The sequence below is a fragment of the Aquila chrysaetos genome, chromosome 2 (assembly GCF_900496995.4).
Source record: "Aquila chrysaetos chrysaetos chromosome 2, bAquChr1.4, whole genome shotgun sequence".
NCBI lineage: Eukaryota > Metazoa > Chordata > Aves > Accipitriformes > Accipitridae > Aquila > Aquila chrysaetos.
Genome location: NC_044005.1, coordinates 46,292,111 through 46,316,187, shown reverse-complemented (window position 1 = coordinate 46,316,187; position 24,077 = coordinate 46,292,111). Strand labels below are relative to the sequence as shown.

Genomic DNA, 24,077 nt, shown 5'->3' with positions numbered 1-24,077 from the left:
TCCCATGGAGAACAAAAAGTGCCACCTCCAGCTGTGGACAGGGATAATCTGCAAGGAAAGCGCTAGGAAGTTGGGCAGCCAATGCTGTTAAGCCCAGGAGGTGTTGGCAAAACTGGCCAGTGAGTACTAAAGCACATTTAGTCCGTCCTTGAACGAGCTAGAGAAGGCAATGATGCCTTCATACGCCTCGCTCCTTGCTGTTCTACATCCCAGTTAAGTATCTTAATGCTACAAACTTTGGTCCTCTCTTCTCAAAAGTCAGAAGAGGTGTGATGCCTGCACGTTAGCAGGGCTGGAACACCATCTCCCACAGCTGGGGCTCATCTCTAGAGGCTGCTCACCGACCCGAGCAGCTGTACCGATGCTCGCTCTGCTCTTACTAGTGCTAACCGCATCAGCATTCCAGCCCCTGCTTAACTAAAGCATCAGACACCACCTAACAAACATCCACCACCGCTACTACCATCAGTAAAGCTGCAAGTGTAGGAAGCGGTCCGGGGTGAAGGGAACAGGACCCCAGCCTGGAAACGTCACGAAACATCGCAAGCAAGGGGATGTCTTTGTGCTCAACGGGCTATTTCCAATCGCCTCCTTCGCTTCTCACGTGGCGTAGCTCAAGCTGTTCCCAGTGCCGTCCCTGCGAAGGGAACAAGCAAGGGCTCTCCCTCTTCTTTCGCTCCATCATCTCCTGCCAAGCTTTGCACAGCACCCGCTGCAAAACCACGAACGGGGCGGCACCTCCGGCAGCGAGGAAAGAAGAACTGCTGGCAAAGCGCTGAACTCGACCTAGCCCCGTCCAGCTCCCAGGACAGTCAGTACTTGCTGTAAAGGGAACGGGCCGTACACGAGGGCATACTCCACCAGGCAGGGGCAAGGCTTACCAAGGGTAGCCACCGAGGTAGCCACCGAGTCCTTTTTTGTCAGTTGTCTTACCGCCCCGTCTCCTCAGGGATTTGGTTTCAATGTGCCGGTCTTATTTTGTGCTTTGTTCCAGCGGGTTCGGAGCCTGTGCTCCCATCGGCCAGTTCCCCCCCCCCCCCCCCCGCTGGAAACCGGCTCTTTTCCTTGAGCCTGCCAGGCCCACGCACCTCCCTGAGCCTTCCTCCCACTGCTCCTCGCCTCCTGCAGAGGGGCTGGGGGGGGGGTCCCCACCAAACGCTGCTCCCCACCCACCCCCCCACCCCTGCCCCATTTCACCTGGCAATGCCACCAGCACTGGGTTACACACTGATTCATGCCGGTAAGTGGAAAAGAAGGAAACCACTTTAGAACCAAAAGGGACTAACAAAAAAAAAAAAAAAAAAAAGAAGTTATAATTATAATGCAAAATTACCGACACAAACCCCCCCCTCCCACCCTTCCCATGACAAAAAGCCCAGGAATTAGACTTTCTTGGGACGGCGTCCGACTTGGTAATAATAATAAATGCTGATGAGGACGAAGAGGGCTCGGCTGACCAGGAGGAGCACGGCACCTGTAGCTATCCGGCTACTCTCAACCAGGGAGACAGTGGTAACTGGAGGAGAAGGAGGGAGACAAGGCAGAGGTTGGTGACGAAAAAACAAACGGAGAGAAATAGCACAAAGCTGTTTTCTGCTGCCCTCTAACGCAGCGTCTTAGCAAGACCTGCTGAGCCCTGCAAACGCAGCAGCTTTCAGCACAGGCTCACACGCACCGTGATCCCATGGCAGAGGCTCTTCTCTAGCTTGATTTCACAGCCTTGACGTTAGCCACAGCCCCCAGAGCTCTCACTTACAGAAACCTTGCTTTAAAAGGCAGCCCCACATTCAGGCAGCCACAGCGCGAAACGGTCGCGCAGGCAAATGCGAGTTTCTGTTGCGCTCAGATGCTAATTGTGGAAGCTGCGTGTTCCTGAGTTTGCTTTGTGGCTTGACCGCTTCAGCGGTGATAAACATTTTTCAACTTTAGAAGCATCTACAAAAATAGGCATAGTCCATACACACTACCTCTTTTCCGACCATCTCTCTCTCCTTTTTTGGCTACCCACACATAGCTACCTTATAACACAGTTAGTGAGCTACCACTATACACATACCAATATACACATATACACATACAAGAACCCCCTTCATTGTTAAATATAGATAAGCTCCCTAGAAACAAGCTGAACTGTTCTTCTCTGTTTTGGTAAGACTGAACATGCCCCTTTTTAGTGTAGGTTGCTACAGTCTGTTCTTGTTAGCCCCAGCATCTAGGCAGCCCGCTCCAGCTGACCTGTGCTGGCAATGGAGGCCAGATGTTTTTAGGGAGAAAAATAAATGAATCGGAGGAAGATGTTTCCTCTGCACCTGGGCACCCTTGAGTGAGCAGCCCCAGGCAAGGAAAAGGGAAGGAAAAGGGAGAGCAGCTGGCAGGGAAGGTGCTCCGGGAGCCGGGTTATCTTATCTTTGCCAGTCCCGCAGAGCAAAGGAGCCATCTCCAGCACAAGCCAGGCACAGCATGGGGACAGCTGGGTGTCCCTGTGCCCAGGCAGGCAGCAGAGACGGCACCTTCCCATCAGCCGAGTCCACTGCGGCTCCCAGAGCCTCACCCCGCACCTCCTTCAGCCTGGCATTCCCCCCGTCGGACCCAAAGGCGCCGCTCCGGTTTCGCATTCGATCCCACCGCTCACGCCGGTTGTCCTGCCCGCCTCCGCTTCTCCTTCCTCCCTGCCCGGTGGGGGTACACAGCACGTACCCCCCCCCCTCCATCCTTTGCATCCTCCTCCTCCTCCCTCCGGGGTGGCTGCAGCTACTCACCCAGGAACTGCACGGCAAAATAGCACGCCTCCGTCAGCAGGGTCCAGCGGATAATCACTTTTTCGGCCGTGTAGAGAGCGTTCCACATGATGAGCGAGATACCTGGGGAGGGACAGCAGATCACCGGGAAGGAGCAGCCCACCCGCCTGCTCCCATTTCGGCCACGGTGAATGGAAACGGGAAGGGTTGGTGAATGGAAACGGGAAGGGTTGGTGAATGGAAATGGGAAGGGCTGGTGAGTGGAAATGAAAATGGGAAGGGCTGGTGAGTGGAAATGGAAATGGGAAGGGTTGGTGAGTGGAAATGGGAAGGGCTGGTGAGTGGAAATGAAAATGGGAAGGGTTGGTGAGTGGAAATGGAAATGGGAAGGGTTGGTGAGTGGAAATGGAAATGGGAAGGGTTGGTGAATGGTGGGAAGCAGTTCTGCTCTCCCCGGCCGCTGTGGCCGCTGCATTTCCAGCCCACCCCACGAGGTGCTGCTGCAGGCTGCGGGAAGGAGCCGGCAGCCCACTCAGCCACCTGCCCTCAGCCCCAACAGCCCCCTCCACCCCCCCAAAAAACACCCCCACGCACACCTTGCCAGCACCTGCCTGCCCTTTGCGGCGTGCCGGCCCCAAAAAGGAACCTGGATGGGCGCCCAGAAGGTGCAGTCCCTGCAGGCTGGGAGCACTAGCAGCTGCAGCGCAGGGTGCAGAGCGATGCAAACCCCGTGGGTTTAACTCCTTTGCTCATTTTCTCTTCTACGCCACCTCTCTAGGCTCCCCTCACCTTCTTGTCCTTTGCCCCCCACCTCTTGGGACCCTGCCGGGATGCCCCTTCTCTCCTCCCACTCCCACGAGGGGGGTCTGGCCCCAGCTTCAGCCCAGCACCCCATCATCTCCCACCCAGCCCACCTGCAATCTCCCTTTTCTGGGGCACTTGGGATACTCCCCCAAGTATTTAGAGCGCGCACAGCCCTCCTTACCCTACCTGCAGCGAGCCTCAGCCCCTACTAGGAAAAAAAAGCAGCAGCAGCTGAGCTTTTCAAAATACCCCGAAACAATTTCTTTGCTATGTTCTGCTCTCCAGCTGCAGTTCTCTGGCTGGGCACAGACTTTGCCCCCTCCTGCCATTTTGGCCTCTCGTCCCCTTATTTTACGGGGCAGCAGCGTGCCCCCCGGGTACGGCGGCACGGCACTCACTGAGGAGGGCTCCTCCGTAGAGCCGGATGGGAGTCTTGCTGCTCACCGATTCCTCGTCGAAAACGGCGTCGTAGAGCTGGTCAGGGAAAGCCAGGGCCTGGCAGAGGCAAGGGAGAGACTCGGCACCCTGCACCGGCCGGGGCCATCAAAACGTGCCCTCTCGGGCAGCAGCGCTCCGACGCCGAGCCTTTACGGGATCGGAGCCGCCGGCGAGGAAATTGGAAATTAAGGAGGCGCAAGAAGCATCAGGGTGTCAGCTACTGGCTTCACGGCCGGTTTCTCCGGCCGAGGCTACCGTGCCGTGTGTGGTTGTCCTAGTTTCAGCTGGGATAGAGTTAACTGTCTTCCTAGTAGCTGGTACGGTGCTATGTTTTGAGTTCAGTATGTGAAGAATGTTGATAACACTGATGTTTTCAGTTGCTGCTAGTAGTGTTTAGACTAATGTCAAGGATTTTTCAGCTTCTCATGCCCAGCCAGCGAGAAAGCTGGAGGGGCACAAGAAGTTGGCACAGGACACAGCCAGGGCACCTGACCCAAACTGGCCAACAGGGTATTCCATACCATGGGACGTCCCATCCAGTATAGGAACTGGGAAGTGGGGGCGGGGAATCACCGCTCGGGGACTAGCTGGGTGCCGGTCGGCGGGTGGTGAGCAATTGCACTGCGCATCATTTGTACATTCCAATCCTTTCATTATTGCTGTTGTCATTTTATTAGTGTTATCATTATTAGTTTCTTCTTTTCTGTTCTATTAAACTGTTCTTATCTCAACCCGTGGGTTTTGCTTCTTTTTCCTGATTTTCTCCCCCATCCCACTGGGTGGGGGGGGGAGTGAGTGAGCGGCTGCGTGGTGCTTAGTTGCTGGCTGGGGTTAAACCACGACAGTGGTTTATGACCCCGCTAATGAAAACAGACTCCGGTGATGGGAACAAACCGCCAAGGACGCCGCTAGCAAAGCCCGTTACTGAGACACGGCGAAGGCAAAGGCCTCGCAAGAGAAAGCGGCGGCAGCTGCTGGAGGCAGAGGAGGGGGGGGATAAATGCTGGGGAGGGGGGCCGAGGAGCGACGCCGGGACACCCCTTTGGCAACCGGGAGCTGCTGGTGCCCGGGGACCACGTCCCTCACTTACCATGATGGCGACCCCGGAGAACATGACGGCGGAAACCAGCTGCCAGACCCTGCGCGAGAAGGAAGGCGGAGGACGCGGCGTGAGCAGGGGGGGCGATGCCATCGCTCGTACTTCGTAAACCGTCCCTGGCCGCCTGCTCGGTCGTCAGCCTTCGTCCTCTCCCCTCGCGCAACCGAGGGCGGCCACGAGGCTCCCGCGGGAGGACTCGGCTCCCCGCATCCCGGTAGCTCCAGCCTCACTGGCGAGACAGAGCCAAAATCCTCCTCGCCCAAGCGGAGGAGGGAAGCGAGCCTGCCGAGAGGACGGCGCAGAGCCGGGTCCCCGCGGGACGCAACCGCCCCGTCAACACCTGAGACCAGGAGCTTCTCCGGCCCCACGCAAACCCCTCTGGTTCCCAGCACCTGCCGTGGGACAAGAGCTCGAGGGCCTTCAGGATGATTTACGGGGGAAGAAAGCGGAGCTGCTCGGGTCCCGTGGCCCCCAAAAAGCCCCTGCAGGGAGCAGCGATGTTGGCGCAGCAGCAGAGCCGGTGTCAGCAGCCGGAGCTGTGAGGGATGCTGTGGCCGAGAGCCCTCGGATGACCCAGCTCCCTCGTGGCCCAGTATCTTACCTGAGCCCCAAAGGTTCCCGGACAGCAAACTTGATTTCGTTTCCCAGTACTTGGCTAATCTGAAATTCAAATAAGACACAAGGTGACTAAGCAGACCCTTCCCCAGCCTTTAGGCAGTATTTGCCAGCCCCGAAACGCATACTTAACCCCATGTGGGAGCTTATCCCTAAAGAGGGCTGGAAGGAGGACGAGGACAAGGGATTCATCTGTGACCCCCTTGGTCCCAAAACCCACTGACGGCTGCCTTGATTTCCATCAGGAGCTGCAGCCTCTACTGCTCCCCTTACTGGGATCAGCCACCTGCAGCCTGGGGCAGGGACAACATTAACTGGTCTCCTCCTACCTAGGTAAGTAGGGAACCGTCTCCTCTCACACACACCGCCTGCACATCACATCCCGACGGAGCACAGGCTCCAGCAGAGCCCTCGGGGTGTCACAGCATCCGTCCCGCTCTCGCGTTCGCGGATGGGAAGGCTACACAGACCAGCAACAGGGAAAGGGCAGCTTTTGGTTGCAGAGAGCTCTCGGAGAGCTCTGCGCTGCTCCCTACGCGCAGGCTGGGCAATGCCCTGCCAGCAAGTTCTCCAGAGAGCATCCAGGACAGGGCTCCTGCGGGACTCACCCTCGTCCTCCAGCTCTGGTATTTTGCTGAAACTGGTTGGTGGTTTGCAATTCATGCCTTTTCTGCGAGGCACCACTTAAATCACTGCTCTAGTGTCCAGGCCTGGTGGGCATTGGTGATGCCGTGGTCCTACGGCACCAGCTCCGAGCTGGCTCACGGGTGTCTTGGCGATGTAATTTCAGGAATGGATTAAGGCAGCTTGAGGGCCCCATTACCCTGAAAAGCTGTTTCGGGCAGCCTCCGTGCACCCAGCAGGCTGCATGACCCATCGCTGCTCAACAGCAGCAGCGCTGCTTGTGCCACCGCAGCCTTCACCCTCCCTTTACAGGAGCCCCAACGGAGCTGGGAGCCCTGTTTTTGCCAAAGAGGCTGCAGAAGCTAGATGCTAAAAAAAAAATTAAAAAAAAAAAAAAAAACCAACCAAAAACCAAAAACAAAAAAACACCAAACCAAAACCCACACCACCTCAATTTGTCCAGGCAGAAATTCTCTTTTCCACCATGACCGCACGCGGGCTCCCCTCTCCCCATGCCCTCACCTTTGAGCGATGGACCTCGCCGTCGTCGTCCTCCCCGCCGACCCCCAGGATCTTGCGTGTCTTCAGCCTGCTCACCAGGTCGGTCTGGCTGTGCTTCTTCATCAGCGGCGGGGGCTGCTTTGCCGCCATGGCGGTGGCCCCCCACCACCCAGCCCTCGGCTGCGAGGCGGCGCAAGGAGGGCGCGGGAAGCGGCTCTGCCGTCACATGAAATTTCACGAGGTTCGGGGAAAAACCAGCCACCGCGACGAAATTTTCCCCGTTAAGCCAGCAGACGGCTCCTCATCGTCCCGGGGCAGGGAGCCCTGGCAGCGAGGCCGGCGCTGGCTATGGGTGGCTCATCTCAGGGTGATCCCACCGTCACCGGGATCTGCCTAGGAGGGCAAGGGAAAAAAAAAAAAAAAAAAAAAAAAAAATCAGAGCAGTGTGGTTTTAGCTTGGGCATTTAGCTATAAATGCCTTTGACCTACACACAATAGTCTGGCCTATCCCAGCATGAAGCAATGCCCCACGGTACCTCTTTGCCGTTTCCCAGATTAGGGGAATTAAATGCTTTCCACACTAGGGGAATTACAGTCATTAAGGGATGCTTTGCCTTTTGTCTTGCCCGTGCCATACATCACACCCTTCAGTTGCCATTTCAGGCCAAATACCACACAAGTCTCCGGTGTTTATTTGTGTGTCCCCCCAGATGCTGCATCCCCCATGCTGTGCCAGAACACACCAGCCCCTGAACAACAAGCCAGAGGCAAGACTTTCCTTGAGGATATGTTGCTTTCTGGGAAACGGAAGATGATGGCAACTGAAAACTACAAATACTATCTGGGATAAGAACAAGACAAAGATAACTGACAGAAGCTACGGTGGAAGAGATAACTTCTGCCTTGGCATGGTGGTATAAAGGTAGAGGTGGCAAGAGTCGCACAAAATCCCTCTATGTCATCCTGCAATCATAAAACCCTGGAAACCCTCAGTTCAGAGAGTCTTTTCTTCCAATCGGGCCTCATTTCATCTTGGCTCAGCTGAACACAAACACGTTTTTCCGTTTCCCACTTCACCCTCCCAGAGACCCCCCAGACAAATCCCCGGAGGCACCAGGCACAGCTAACCCGTCCCGAGCAAGCGCAGGGCTCAAGTGCCACCCCAGCCCAGCCTTCCCACGGCTGCCCCGGGAGGAGAGGATTTACGCTCGCGCCTAAAGATTTCACGAGTCTTCGGGGAGTAATAAAACGAGGTGCCGGTTATTTTGGCATCGTGCATGCAAGCGTTGTCCCGTTGCCTCACGAGGGATTTTCCCTCTCGCAGGAAAACCCTTCCCTGTGGTTGTCCAGACAAGAGCGGGCAGTCACGTCCGCAAGCGCCCAACAGAACTCTTTCTGTAAGGCACAGCTACGAGGTCTCGCTGGGACAGTGCCAAGACTGAATGCCGTGATCAAGGGGTTAATAAGACCCTTTCAAGCAGACCACAGGCAAAATGCTTTTCAGCAAGCCAGCTCAGCTACTCAGGGCTTTGCGGGTGCTTCTTTTGGATTGTAGGGGGTTTTGTTGCGGGTTTTTTTGCTCTTATTCCCCTGAATAACTAAGCCCAGGCTCCTGGAAAGGCAGCACAGAGTCATATGCAGCAGCCAGGGTCTAGAAATATTTCAGAAGTGGGACAGTGGAAAACGACTGCTGAGGAGGAAGGTGGAAGCTGTATACTCATCCCTACACTCAACCACAAGGCAAGAAGCTCAAAAGGTAGGTGCTAGTAGAAAAGTTTGGAAGATTTATCACGTCTGGAGTTTGCTGACCCGAATTGTCACAATAACTGGCGTGTACTCAAATCGAGATAATCTGCACACAAAATCCACCCCAAAGCCAGAGTGATGTGTCCAAAAGAAAAGCTTGACTTCTTTTTAATTTTTCTTACTACAGTTTCTGCAGTCCTGGCAGACCCAGACTCACAAGGTTGGATGCCGACTGAGTTCCCCGCTAGAACCGCACTGCTGCTGAAACCAGAGAAGACCTGTTGCTGCGGTATTTCTAGCCCAGCATTTTCTTATCAAAGCCATCCAGCCCAACCCTGAAGCAACACCCCTCTGCTGAATGCTCCTCTCTCACACTGAGCCTCAGGACCATGAAGGCTTGCTAGCTGAGGGAAAAGTCTGGCAGAGGACCTGAGCAGCAGCAACCTACTGGCCCCTGGTCACCAAAGCCCTCCCCAGGGATGAGAGACCTGAGGGCTTGCTGGTCTTGACAGGACTCGGGGTGCTGAGTGTGCTGGCCACACCAGCCTGGCACCTCTGGATCCCTCTGGGTTTCTTGCCAGGGAAAGTCTGCTGCCCACACCTCCTGCTCTGTCCTCTTCATGGTCAGAAGTGGCAGAGGAAGGGAAGACAGGATTGGGGAAAAAAAAAAAAAAAAAAAGAAAAAAGAGAGAAAAGAAGAAAAAAAAAAATTAGACTTCTTCATATCTAGAGAATTTCTCCCGAGGGCAAGAAGCAAAGGAAGGTGACGGGGGTTGAAGGGGGGACTCCATGACTCACCGATGAAGACGGCGATGAACAGCTCTGTGATTACAGAGGCAGTTTTGCAACTCTGACCACAGGCTAGAAGATCAAAATATGCCTTCATCAGTTGTCTCGCCAGTTGCTTTCAGGGCAGGAGTTGGTGGAAATTTATCCACATCATCATTAGCACTGCTCTCCCATTAAGAATTTCCACTAATTTGTGGTAAACCGCTGGCCAAGAGCCGGGACAACGTAGGCCAGATACAAGTGCCAATAAAACAATCACCGAAGGCCATTCTGGTACATAAAACCGCGCTCCCACCACACTAAGCACAGCTACAGCATGGCCCCGCAGCCAGTCCCATGTCTCATTATCCCCATCTTCCAGAGAAAAAGCCAGTCTAACGGATACTGAATATTAATGAGTAATGAGCTAATGAATGCATTAGTGCTAATTCAGTGACATTCAGACAGAAGATGCCAAGGATTTGAAAACGTTGTACTTACATTAATGTAACCTGACACACTGACAATTTAGAGGATGTTTTCTATTAGCCCCTGCGTTTTCAAAGGGGAACCTCCACCTCCTCCTTCTCCCGCGATTCTTTTCTCCTTAATCCGTCTTCTGAGCATCCCAGGGGCTGCGCAGATCAATCACCATACGCAGGCAGTTCCCACTCCCTGACACAGCTCTCAGTGACGGGCAGTGCCTACGTGCAGTCGAAAGAAGGTTTTTTTTCCTCCAAAAATCCTTTTTCTTCGCAGGCTCCTTTCAGCATCCGTTCCCTCGCTCAGCCCTTCAGCATACTGCGCTCAATTTTGATAGCTACTGCTTCGTGGTGCAAAGAAACCTCACCGGTGCCACGCTAATGATAGCTCAATCTCTCCCCACCTCCACAAGCTCTTCCCCCAGCATCTCCGCTTCCCTCCCAGCGCCTGGAGAGAAGAGGAGCTCTGCAGCACAGAGCGGAGGGGAGACAACCACACGCACGACGATGCTGCAGCAGCCAGAGCTCCGCACCCACCCAGGGAGGTACACGGGGCTCCAAGAGGGCAACCAGACCCCGTCCCCCGCGGGCACCTGAAGTTGACTTGACCACAGTTTCGGCAAGCCGCCGCCAAGCGGCTGAGGGGTCCTATCCTGCCTGTCTGCGAGGACGCGGCTGCCCGGGCCCCATTGCTTAGCCGGACATCGTTTCGGTGGCACCGCCATCCGCGGTGCAGCCTTTTCCCTGACAAAGTGGTGCTGCTCGAATTAAAGAGGTGGTACTACACTACCTCTTACTCCAAGGGTTTGAGGGCAATTCCGATCTGCGAGCAGAGGAAGAGAAAACAAACCAGAAGCAAGCCAGGAGAACGGGTGAAAGGTTCATACGTTTAAGCTGGCCACAAGTTTTATTCAGCTCTATCATGTTCCCAGTATGCCCGAGACAACTCAACATCTCGAGCCCGCTTTGATTTGTTACGCCAAAGAGTTAACCAAAGGCGCAGTGGATGTATGTCCCTTCTAACAGCCTAAGAGGGCACTTGCCGTGCCTAAGCATCTTTCACAGACCACAGGCTGAGAACCACTAGAAAATATGACTTTCAACCAGCCAGCCATCTCTTCCCTTTTCTTGTCCACAAGGCTCATCAACAAAGTATCTCAGTGTCTTACAATCTTACCTTACTGCAGCCCTGCACCTTCAGGAGAGACGATATCGCTGCTTTGGAAACACCCATAGATTAAGGACAGGAGCCACAGAGATACTAAGTACCTTGGCTCTTGCAAACATTAGGCTGTTGCCTAATTGAGTGGGATCCAAGACTCCTTTTTTCCCCCCACACACGAAGGCTCAGTCTGCCCACTTTTACATGCATAAAATCTCTTGGTAAACAACTTCAGATACTTCAGGACTCTGAAATCCCGAGGCATGAGGCAAATCCCCGGCGTCTAACCCAACAACACACCCGAGAGCCACAAAGCATCTTTGTGCATCCTATCAAAACAGCCTAATAAGCTTCCCCAAGAAGCCCATGGTGGAACAGACCCTGAGCCAGAAACCCCACGTCCCAGGTAACTACCAAGGTACAGCTACATTCCAGCAACGTGCACTCGCAGACCATAAAGCTAACCGTGTCCTGGGCTGGATCAAAAGCAGCGTGCCCAGCAGGTCGAGGGAGGGGATTCTGCCCCTCTACTCCGCTCTGGTGAGACCCCACCTGCAGTACTGCATCCAGCTCTGGGGTCCTCAGCACGGGAAAGACATGGACCTGCTGGAGTGGGTCCAGAGGAGGGTCACAAAAGTGGTCAGAGGGATGGAACACCTCTCCTATGAGGAAAGGCTGAGAGAGTTGGGGCTGCTCAGCCTGGAGAAGAGAAGGCTCCAGAGACACCTTCTTGCAGCCTTTCAATACTTCAAGGGGGCTTGTAAGAAAGATGGGGACAAACTTTTTAGCAGGGCTTGTAGCAACAGGACAAGGGGTAATGGTTTTAAACTAAAAGATTCAGACTAGATATAAGGAAGAAACTTTTTTACAATGAAGGTGGTAAAACACTGGAACAGGTTGTTGCCCAGGGAGGTGGTAGATGTCCCATCCCTGGAAACGTTCAAGGTCAGGCTGGACGGGGCTCTGAGCAACCTGGTCTAGTTGAAGATGTCCCTGCTCATTGCAGGGGGGTTGGACTAGATCACCCTTAAAGGTCCCTTCCCACCCAAACTATTCTACAATTCTACTCTATGATTCATGCTGTATTTCTGCAAATGCACATCCCAAACCCATGGTGACTGAATCAGCTCCCTGACTACATTTCTATCGAGAACAGACAATCTAGATGATTAGGACCTCTGCCACCAGCCAGCTGCAGCAGTCCATCACCATCCCCATCTCCCCATGGATTTCTTCCATGCCACCTGCAGCACACAGCTTTGCACGCTCTGGGCCAGCAACACATCTGAAAACAACAGAATAATTTGCATTTTTCTGCAGGGAGGAATATACTGCAACCTATGCCCTGGATGAGGGGTGTAAGTTCTCCACCCTGCAGAAGATAAACTCTCCCAAAGCAGTTTCTGCAGGTCAGGAAGCCTCAGAGACCTGCAGGGAATGAAATCTGATCAAGCCAAAAATAAACTGATGCTCAGGCAGTAAAAGCAATTAGCACTCAGCCACCACAGCAGCATAATGTGGCTGCTGCTCCCTCTCAGTCTGGCACAGTCTGTACACCTAAGCAATGGGGATGTTACAGGTGAGAAATCTGAAGTAGGTCGGGTACGCAGGACTCCCTTCCCACGTCAACACCAGCGCTGTCAGTACAGAAGGCTCTTTGCAACACCAGTAGGAAACATCTCTTGCCAGGGGTTCATTCCCAACTTTGCCACAGCCCTGATGCTTCCTTTGCAACTCCAACAGGCACAGGGACACTACGTCCTCCTTAGGGAAAACCTACCAACCTAGACGGTAGATCTGCTGCCCCTACACACAATGAAAATGCAAAGCAAAATCTAACTAAAATCGAACTAGAATCTAAAGCCTAACGCGGCTCCAGCGACCGCCAACACAACGGATGCGGCCAGCATCACCACGCAGCAGGGGACAACCTACCGGGGAGGTAAGAGTTAATTTGCATTATTTACCCTGTTGCCACTGCAGGAGGAAAAGGACATCCAAAGCCTGCTCAGCCTTTCCCACGCACCCTGAATTCTCCCCTCCGCCTGCTTTAGGGCTGCATCCCCTCCTTGATGCGGCCCTTCTCCCCGTGGCCATAAAAACATCCCAACCCCAAGCAGCCCCGTGATCGGGGGCCAAGCCACACCATCTGGGAGGTATCGCCCAGCTGAAGGACTTTATTGCCCACAGGTTTCTAATTTCCTTTTGCAGGGAGCACGGGAAAGTTTCATTCCGTGTTACGCAGCAATCAAAAGCTGCGAAGCCGATTCCCCCGAACAAGATAAAAAGGCGCCGTTGCTCTACTAGTTTCTCAAACAGGAGCTATAATTAAACACAGCAACCACGCTCCTGCCGGCCTGCTCACCACCACCACCTGCAGCAACGTGCCAAGCCCTCTCCACGGCGAGCCAGGGCACCCGAGCATCACGTCGGGGGGGGGGGGGAGAAATCCTTGTTTTCCCCCCCTCCTTGCAGCAGCTGGCAGGACGGTCTGCGACACACACCGAACGCGCCGGGTCAGGCACCCCGCACGGCTACGGCCACCGGCACGCACGACAGCCCACCGGTGCCCGGTCGGACCCCCGGCCCCACCGCGAGCGGCTCGGTGGGCTCCCAACACGGGGGACAGACAGACTCGACGTTTCGTCCACCACACGTATGCACACAGTCGTGTGTCCCCCCCCCCAAAATACAAGCTTGGCCACACCATCCAGCTTTCTCAAATAACCCATCCCTTGCTGCTGAGGAGTGTTTTGGCTGCAAATACAAAGGACCCAAGAGCCACAGCCAGCACCCAGCCCCTCGCCTTCACCCCAGATGACCACCAGCCAGCCTTCAAGTTTCCCAGGGAGCTGGGAGGATAGAGAGAGAAGGAAATGAGACTTATTGGGATCAGGTGCTGTTTTTTCTTTAAGGGCTTTAAAAGAGAAGGATTCCTCTTTGATTTCCCAGCTGCCTTAGACAGGTGTTTGTGGGAGACAGTCCCAGAAGCTTAGCGGGCCATCTGTCCTGCAGATGATTTCTACGGGGAAACATTAGAAGGAAAAATAAAACCCATATGTGCACACACACACAAATAAAAACCCCACCAAAACCCAAGTAAATCAATCCTTGCTACTGGAAAAGAGCAGCTTTAAAAAGCCAGGAAAGCCCTGCAACCAAACAGGGTAATAAAGGTCGGTTTTACAGAAACTCTGATGCAACTCAGTATTTCATCTCCTCTGCCTCGCACCTGAGGAATGACACAGGCTCAAAGAAACTCGATGGGAAGTAAGCCTGGGACGAGGGAGAAACCCAGACACACGCTGCTTATCCGCAACACCACTGAAAACTGGATCATCACAGTAAAGCAGGGCTTCTCGGCACTTCTTCCCCCAACAACCTCAAACCTCCCCAGACTTTCTTTCCACTGTGCCCCCAAGCACTTGACAATTTCCACTCACAAACCCTCCAGGAAGCTGATGCTCTTTATTCCCAACAATTCTCCAGCTCTGTCTCTTTCCAGAACTCAAAAGGAAATTGCAAGAAATTTGGGAGATTCGGTTCCCTCAGCCATACATGAGCACAACGTCCCTCTTTATACTGTCACCGAGACGGTGATTTCAAAGCCATTCTTGATGGATTCTCCCCTAGAAGAAGATGAACTACATCTCCAGCAACATTATTTCCTTATCTGCAGTCCAGTAACTTGCCCAGAAAAACACAACTGCAATTTATGAACTACCAACATGTCTACGACCATGAAATGGAAGATGAAACGAAGAAGGCTGTGCCGCTCTGGCAATCCAAAAGCAGGTTCCTGACCTGTTTCATGGATGGATTTGCAGCCCCAGCACCATCCCATTTTTTTCTTCCATTTTTGTCGAAAACAAAGGGTTCCTCTTCTCCCATAGTCTGTCATGATATGACCAGATGTGCAGTCTAGGCACACACAAAGGGGAGGAAAAAGGGCAGACGAATAAATTTGCATTAAGCAGGGAGATTGCCTTTTGGTCTAGCCAGGACATTTCCTGAGTCCCAGGCACAATGGCACTCACAGGACTCGTGCCTCTCGATCTGCAAGCAACAAAATTTGCTTCTACGACAGAGAAGTCATGTAAATCAGGCCTGATACGAAACGGCCCTAGTGACCATCAGTCAACAGCTGAGCTGTCACCAACCCTATGTTATAGAGCATTTCCCATATTACATGGTCATATCCACCTCCTGTAAGAGCATGTTATTTATATAAATATATATATAACTAATAATAAATTATATAGTAATAAATCAAGTAGATATCATTTTTCTATAAATATACAAATGAAAACTACGGTTTGATTTGTGTGGACTTACTTTGGGTCCGGCTGCACAGTGACGGTCTCTTGAGCCTGGTTAGTGAAGACAATTCAGGTTGCCAGACCAGACGAGTATTTTGGCGTTCACCTGTATTTTAGTCTCAGGGGAGAGAGAGAAGCCACAGGGAGCAGCTTTTCCCCTACTCCCCGCTGGGAGATGTCAGTAAGAGCCTTGACTCTTGCTTCTAGGTTAACCATTTACTGTGCTAGAGACCGACCTTTCATCTCTCGGCCCCGGACTACCACCCTACGCACCACTTGAACCCACCACCTGCAGCTTGGGAACACGTTCTCACTTCCTCCCTAAATAATTTGCCAATATTAAGCCCTGCTTATTTGCATGCAATTACAGCTCCAGGTTTATCACTCCCTCGTGGCTCCTTAGCCTCGAAATAAGCACAGACACGCAGACGGGCTCGGGGAGCTGCTCAGCAGAAGGGCCTCCCAGCAAAACACATACTTTGACTACTTGGTAGCCTATCCCCAAGTGGCAAAAATCTCCCTCTGACACCTAGCGGTTTCTATAGCAACAGGTTAATGCTAAAAATGGTAGATGCAAAATTCCCCATGTTGGGCAAACAGGAGCTAGGAGGACAGATTTAGAAGAGCAAAACTTCTGAATAGCTGCTGACAGAGCTAGTACAGGCTTTGCTAATTCACGAGTCAATGGCAAACCGTCTTAAAAGAAATTCCTAGCAATCCGCTAGCGGGGCAGCGGGTGGTGCATGGGGACGTGTCTCTGGAGCACCGTCCTGCAGCATCCCCAGGTATCCCTCTCCCCTGAAACGAAGCACTTGGAAGTGAAAACAGCTGTTTTCAGGAACAGAACTACAGTCCAGCATACAGAAGAGCAAGCCTGAAAGCCAAAATACTAGATCATAGGTTTGGCAGCGTTGCCGCCCCCCTCCATGCAACCAAGACGGGGTTATTTAACCTCTCGCGCCTCAGTTTTCCAAGCTGCGTATGAAAAGTAAACCTACCGTCCAAGCTCACACGGCTTACGCTCAGCAGGTACAGCATCTCAAAGGTGACTGCCCAGCACCGTACCCCACCAGTGCCGGCTTGCGATACCCCGTGCCGCTGGGAGGACGGCTACGGACCCCCGCGCAGCGCTGGGCTCATCACACACGACGTGTCAGAGGCAAAAACGTCCTTCCTGGGCTGAGTAACAACCACCTTAGCGTGACGCCGATTTTTTTTCTGCCTGTCTCCATTCCCCGCTGGCAGGAGAAAACGCTGTGGCAACCTCGGGGCGAACCTCACATCGCTACCGCCTTCGCACACGCCAAAAAGCTCTCGGAAGATCCTCCCGGTCAGATTAAACCCGTACGTGTAAAACCAAAGCAGCCACAGCTCGGTGCGGTGCCGCACGGGGGAAGAAGGCAGAGCGATCGCTTTGGCCAGCGTGGTTCTCGGGTCAAACAGCCCTGAAGAACCCACAGGGCTTTCACCACAAATACAAACCTGACTTTGCTTTTATTTCCTGCTAAGTCAGGGGAAAAGACTCTGTGCGTGCACGCATGTACGTGTATGCGCACGTTTGTTTGTGCATGAGCTGTCAACCCCCAAATTATGCACAGATCAACAAGGCTCTTTGAATTCCCCGACTGTGAAGTGTGTGACATTTAATCTCAACCTTCCTTTTGGATTTCATAATGTGCATTATCAGCAATGGGTATTCAGCGCACAAGTACCCTTTAGAAAGATTTCATCAGAAAAAGGAAATAATATAAAGGAGATTGAAAAAGACAATGCCTCTGATGGGCGAGAGGTTCTCCGGCTTCCACAGAAGGCCAGTGTATGTGTACTGTGAGGATCACACACAGAGACGGTCTGTCCCCAGCGCAGAATAAAAGCATTTCACAGGTGGAGAGAGGTGGGGCTTGGAAGTGTCAAGTATAACATGAACCTATAGCTCTCCTCACCTCCCTCTTTTTGGCTCTCTGGGAAACAGGCAGGGTGAGCCATAGCCGAGAAGTGCCTATTTTAGGACAGGATGCCTCATCTCCTGCAACGGCTTACCTCTTTCCACAGACCACAGGACGAGCCCAGAAGATGAGTGAGACTAGGTTTCTGATTGCTTTTATACGGCTAGGCAAGACAAATTCTTGATCCTTGCAGTTAACTTTTCACTACCCAATCCTAGGCAAACACTGAATCGCTTTTGCCCATTTTGCAGCATGGATTTACACTTTGGGATTATAAAAAAGCTAGACAACAACCTGCAAGGAAAGGGGCTCCCTTCTCTTCTGCTGGGCACAGAGAAGCTATGTCCTAAGTAGAGCTGCTCTTACTAGTCACAGCCGCAGAGGACGCACATCAGCCTACGGAACTAAAGCAAGATTTCTCTTTTTATAGCAGAGAGGAGACAAAGGGACGGACAGCAGAGTGTGGCATCAATAGGCTTGGTGATGGGGGATAGCTGAGAAAAACAGAGGTCCCACAGTCAAGGAGCTCTCTCCCCATCTCACCTGGTGCATGCGAGAGAAGCCTTAGGAAAGAAAGGATAAAGGCACTACTGACTAGTCCTTCTCCTTGCCAAATTACACACTGCCTCCCTACCTTTGGTTGACTCCTGTACCCTGGGAGGAAGAGGCAACAGGGATGCCCAAGAACCCAAGCGCTAGCGGCATCGGCATTGACAAATCAGGTTCTCCAGTAACCATGGAACACGCAGAGTCGCCCGATGCCTCATCTCTGCTATCAAGGGTTGTTTAAGGACCCTCCCTTACTTCGACAATTTTAAGTCTCAGACACTCGAATGCAACAAGCTCCAGGAATATCAGCACCACGCAACACCAGCATGCGTATGTATACACACACATAGCGCTTTGCTGGTGTGCGTGTGTGTATATATACATCTCTATCAGCAAGCATACAGCACAGCCTCCTGCTTAGAAGCGCTCATGACACAGAAGCGTCAGGTTTTAGTCAACACTTTCCCCATTACCTTACCTGTAATGTCATTCCCATGCAGCTGTGGCTCTGGGGATCGCAGGCTGGTCTCTTCTCCCCCACGTTCTTTGCAAGCACCAACGAAAGGCACTTGATTTGCACGGTGACGTGGAGCAGGGAATAAACTGGCTGGAGGAGATAGGCTCAAGTGCTTTATTATTCCTCCATCCATCAACCCTCAATCCATCCTACTTGTCCAGAGATTTAAACAGTGGACGTTGGCACGGCTCACGGAAGGGACTTGTTGAACTCGTGATGTACAGCACCTGGGTTTTTGCCAGCAGACAAGGCAAGAACACGTTCATACGCCCCAATGAGCAAACGGGTGCACTGGGCAGGGCAATGGGGGAGGAGGGTGAGAGGATGCTCTATAGGCGCCTGCTGTTCAGAAGCACGCCAGATCTGTGGCCAGCACTTACAGACACTCCACCGGCAATGCTGGTATTAAAGGCAGCTAAATTTTATTCTCACTTACCATGAAAACAACCTGGGAATGCGCAGACAGATGGTCTAAATTCTTCAATCCTGTTCAGTGTAGCCTTTGACTCCTGGCAGATTTCCACTTTCTGTGAAGCAATGTTTGGGCGCTCTCTATTGCTATTAAGCAGTTTCTACAGTAACTTTCTTTCCTAGGCCACAAAGAAAATGTTGGTGAAAAGCCAATACCACCCAGCTCCTCTCTCTACCTCCTCGGAATACACCGAGCACCTATCATGAATGATGTGCCAGGCAGCTAAAATTAAACGTCCAACGGAAGGGTGCATGTCGTGCATAGCAAGGCAGGGCGAGACAGGCTGAATTAAAGGCACCTTCTCGGCCGTAAGGAGGATGGGTTAGGAAGCACGGCATGCACAGGCTGACCTCGGGAAACTGCCTTGCTCTTTGTCACAGCCATCTGCATCTTCAACAGGCCCAGCTGTGAGCCCAGAAAGAGACCGCGGCATCCAACAAGGGCTGGAGTGATTTTAGGGCTCAGCAGTGGCATTCCTGAAATAACCTCTGTCAGCTGGAAAAGCTTCTCAAGCCTTTCCGTGACCGCAAACAACCGGAGACCAGAGGTTTGTATTTCGCTCATGAGATGGCACCACGACAAAAGAGCACTTCTGCTGCCGTCGTGGGTTACTGAATGAACGGGTACTCGGACAAAAACACCGGCTGAGTCACCCACAGAGTTTCCTGAAGACTTGCGGGTTTTCTCTGTAGGTCTCTTGTTCGGCTGCTGAACACGGCCTCAAACTGTTTACTTTCTCAACCCAGGCAGGATACACTAAAACCGAGACGGCTGCAAGCCTTTGTGTGCGGCTCTGCCTGCACCTGCCTTCCCCCTGCCCCTCTGGGCCGAGCAATAGGAGTGCTGCCTGGTTTTAATGAGAAAAGGAGGGATTTCTCTCCTGTACGCGGCAGCAGGCAGCTGCAAAGGGGACTACGCGCTAATCTCCCTATAAAACACGGAGTCCCTTCAAACAAAGAATTAGGTTGCCGGTGGGCAGTATTATCTGACACCCCTGCATGCGCATCTCCTGCTCCATCATCTCATACTGCTAATACCACTCCCCGGGAGACCGGACTACCGAATCGCTGATTTATTTCTAACTGGTTTTCTCCCCATGCTCTCCTCAGCACCTTGGACTTAAATTATCTTAATCCAAATCCCTAACAAAAACTTCTAGGAAGCCCTGCAGCAATGGAGCCAGCTACCGGTCCCTATGCTCAAGCTTCTGATTTTGGCCCCATAGGTTCGGAAAGTGAGCACACGGTTTGCGACCGCCAGCATCCGCAAAAGCCTCTCACCTTTAGCACTAACCCCAGCTACAATCATTTTCACCATTTCCCTGTTTTGGCGACAGATCTCTCCTCCCTCCTCCCCACAACCCCAGTGGCGGTCAGTATAAATCTAGATTACTGCCTTCTTACAGACTCTCTTTGTGGCTTTGGACATCCCTTTGGGTCCTTGGCTTTGCCCTGTAAGATGAGCTGGGTAAAGCAGAGTACACGGGTTCAACCAAGGTCTGGTATAGATGAGTCAGGTACAGCCTAGGCAAGGATTTCCCCATCAAAACCAATGCACAAATGCGCTCAATAAATTCCTATTTTGCATACAGAGAGATAGAAAGACAACTGAAACACGCCCCCCTCACAGGATGAGGGCGAGAAATATACCCACGTTGTGAAACCCAGAGGGGAAGTTTGCCGCTGGGGTTCTGTCAGAGCCCTGGCAGCCCGAGCCGGGGGGCTAGCACGGGCTTCTGCGTGGTGGGTCGTCCAGCAAGAACCCTGCACATCTCCGAGCCTCATTTTCTCCATCTGTCATCCGGGGCAGCCACACTAGCCAGCACCACAGATGGGCGCTGAAGCACGCTGAAATCCATTAACCCTTGCAGATGACAAAGGGCTTCACAAACAGAAGAAACCCAAGAAGACCAGAGAGTCATTTATCTTTTCCTTTCGTATCTGAACCTTCAAACTGTCTTTGGTTATAGCTGCATTTGTCTTTGTGAACATCTTTTAGCATCTTGAGCAAGAACTCTTCAAACACGGAGTGAACTTGTACTAGCCTGCAATCTCCAGGACAGAATCAAACCCGTATTTTCCAAGGGAAAGGAGGAAGCAACGTGACCAGGGAACACCTGGTCACCTCTTAAGCGTTGTTTTTCCTGGTCTGGAGAAAGTCCCAATGTATTTGGGGGCCAGCACTGGGGTCTTTTCCTCCCAAGACTTGTTTTCGCGTTCTTACGTCAAAAAAACACAAAACCCAGAAGATCTACTTTCTATAAATAATGTCCCAACAGTGCCAAGGTCGTGGAGCCGTTCCCCCTGGCGCCAGGCCAGGAGCAGAACGTAAACAATCTCAACATCTTTCTGGTGCACGTGGGCTTTTTTTCCCCCCTGTACCAGGGGAAGGCTCGAAACCAAAACCGTAGCACTAGGAAGACAGCTGCCCCCACTTCATCGTCCCGTTGGTCTCTTCTCCCTTTTTGCCAGCTCAGAAGAACCCCCAGCTGCACCCAGGTCGACCTGCAGCCTCCTGGGCAGCCCGGTGGCACTGCAGCCCATCCCGCCCGCAGCAGAGGGAGATCCTCTCCGCGTCGTGACAGCATTTAGCAGTTCTCATTAGAAATTTGGGTATTTATTGGATGACCTATTACCGAACACATAGCAAGGAACAGATCACGATCTCGGCAGCTCCAAGGGGTGTTTGTAACCAGCACGTGGAACGATCCCTCCCAGTCCCATCCCCTACTGTTAAACACTTTGACCTTCAGAGAGCTGCGGGACAAGCGAACACCAGCTGCAGCTGTACTCCGGGCATTCTGCACACTTCGGCACTCGATGCTCACCGAGAACAATAGAAAAACATTTCTCTCTGGATCAGGCCCCAGCCTCCGAGCAGCTCCAAATGGACAGCAAATCTCAGGGCTGAGCATCTCTGTGGTTTATGCTCCCACAGATCAATGGCCACCCCGACCTCCCTGCCCCGCCCCGATGCAAGGCTCTGGAGATGCTCTTCTGCCCGTATCTCTCTACAATAAATCCTCGCTACAAGCCCGCAAGCAGAAAGGATAAATTTCCCTCGAGACTATACGGCAGACATCATCTCTTCAGCCTCCTGGTTGGGACAAAGCACCTATCCAAAGAAGAGCTCCCTTGACCTTGCTCTGCACAGCAGACAAAGAACAAGAACACAGAGACACATTCAAAAGCAACCAAGTCCCACTTTTCCCGGCTGCCACCAGTACCTATCCCCTTTCTGGTGAGGGCACCAGGACACCGCAGGTTCACAGCGTCCCTCGCAAACCGCTGTCCATGCATCAGGTGTATTTATGCAACCCAGCTGACATATGGTTAGGGCTAGTCGAGACGACTTCATTCCGAGTCTTAGGATCTTGTTTATTTTTGGTTTTCACCAAAACCTTTTCTAAGCAAACTTCCTCCCGGGGGGGACTCCCGTGCCTGAAGTGTAACTACTGTTTATTTGTTTAAAAAACACTTTCCTCACCCACAGGCCCTGAACGTCATTATTCAGCAGACTCTGCTTTAGCGCAGATAGAGTTACTAAGCAAGTTATTTATGCCAAGTCCAGAATAGCCAGTGCTCTTGCATACTCTGTAGTTTCTCATGGCTCAGCTGTACTGGTGGTAGCCCTAATGTCAACATGGCTTTGGTTGTTGCTGGCATTTATAACTCCCAGCCTCTGCAGACAGAGGAGGTGGATTAAACGGTACCCGTTTAGTCGCCTGCGGCTCAGGCTTTGCTGGCCCTGTCTCTCGGCCAGCTGCGAGAGGGACAGGGGCATTGCTCAGGTAAGGGAAAGGCTCGGTGGACTCTCCAACTCCAGGCAGTGCTGGGGCAGGGCGAGGAGCAGGTACGGAACGAGGCGCCGCTTTTTCCTCAGCCCCGTTTGCTCGCTTGAAGCCGTACTCACCTGGGAAGCCTAAGAGCTGCCGCTGCTGCTCTCGACGGAGCAGCACGCCCGCTCGGCTGGGACGGCCAGGCCCTGCAAGCGGCACAGCTCGCCTCACCTTCCCCCTCTGCGATGGAAGAAGGGGCTCTGTCCCGTCTACCCCTCCCCAGGTCTCCCCCCCGCTCCGCCAGCGGGGTCCGGCGATGCTCGGCAACGTAAGGGGAGGAGGGAAGGAGCGTGCACGCGTGAGGACGGCCGCGGCGTAAAAACGAAGCACCGGTGGGTAAAGCACCCATTTGGGGGCCCGTGGTCCTTCCTGTCGCTCTTCCCGAGCGAGCGGGAAAGGACGGGCGCTTCCAGGAAAGAAGCGACATGGGACCCCAGGCTTTGAGTGGGTGACAGCCGGGAGAAAGCCCTCGCCCCAAAGCTCCCAGCCAAGGGACCCACCTCGCAGGGTGGCACGGCTATGGGTGTCGTGGGTGTCCCCCCCATCCCACGCCTCCGGGTAACCTGCCACTTTCCCACCGGGATGCAGGGCTCCACCACCCCTTCCTCCACCCTTCCCACCCGGACCACGCACGACCGGGGACGGAGACGGTCCCACCGTGTCCCTCCGTCCATCCATCCATCCATCCCCCCACCCGCGCTGACTCCGGGGAGATCTCTCCGAAGGGGGACACACACACACACACACACACACCCCCCGGCAGTGGGGACAGGACGGCGACTGCCACCAGCGAGCATACCCCCCCCCCCCCCCCAGCCCCGCCACCCGTGTCCCTCCGGAGGGACGCGCACGGTACTCACCGCCCTAAAGCAGGTCCCACCGCCACGGGGGGGTCCCCAGGGCTCGGCGCGGCTGCCCCATGGACAAAACAATCCTGGGGGGGGGGGGGGGGGGTGTTTGGAGGGGAGGGAGGAGGAGTGGGGGGGGGCGGCCGGCCGGCGCCGCGCAGCCCGCCAGACTGAAGCCGGCCCCTCGGCTGCACCGCCTTTACCGCGCCCGCCCGCACCGCCTTTTTCTTTTTTTTTTTTTTACCACGCCCGCCCGCACCGCCTTTAGCGCGCCCGCCCGCCCCGCCCGGGCCGGCCCACAGCGGGCGGGACCCGCCGTCCCCCGACGGCGTGGGTGCGTGGGTGACCCGGGGGTGCCGTGGGGTTTAGATACGTGGGTGACCCGGGGGTGCCGTGGGGTTTAGATACGTGGCTTAGGCGTGGGAACAAAGAGCAGGGTGCGGGGGCCTGGGAGGGAAGGATGGGCTGGGGGGGGGGGGGGGGACACGACACCCGTGAAAATAAATGGGTAACTGGGAGCAACAAAAGGTTCCCACGCAGGGGTGTTTCGTCTCGGCGCGGTCAGAGGGTGAGGGCTAGCGGCAAGGTGGTCCCGGTCCCGTTCTGCAACG

General features: G+C 53.7%; 1 protein-coding gene across 6 annotated transcripts; it reads right to left on the bottom strand.

Annotated features, from left to right (window-relative positions):
• Positions 1-740: 740 nt before the first annotated feature.
• On the bottom strand, positions 741-23,598 carry TP53I11 (tumor protein p53 inducible protein 11). 6 transcript variants are annotated; one of them, XM_030030468.2, is made up of 8 exons: positions 23,479-23,521; positions 18,745-18,898; positions 6,841-7,212; positions 5,681-5,739; positions 5,071-5,119; positions 3,941-4,037; positions 2,760-2,861; positions 741-1,516 (listed from the first exon to the last, which is right to left on the bottom strand). In XM_030030468.2, exons 3-8 carry the CDS (start codon positions 6,967-6,969, stop codon positions 1,383-1,385), a joined length of 570 nt encoding a protein of 189 aa, XP_029886328.1. In that variant the 5' UTR covers positions 6,970-7,212; positions 18,745-18,898; positions 23,479-23,521; the 3' UTR covers positions 741-1,382. The 6 variants fall into 6 exon arrangements, with proteins under 6 accessions (XP_029886328.1, XP_029886319.1, XP_029886365.1 ...); XM_030030459.2 differs by lacking the exon at positions 18,745-18,898 and having other exon boundaries at positions 23,479-23,598; XM_030030505.2 differs by lacking the exon at positions 18,745-18,898 and having other exon boundaries at positions 6,841-7,208; positions 23,479-23,535.
• Between the last annotated feature and the right edge of the window lie 479 nt (positions 23,599-24,077).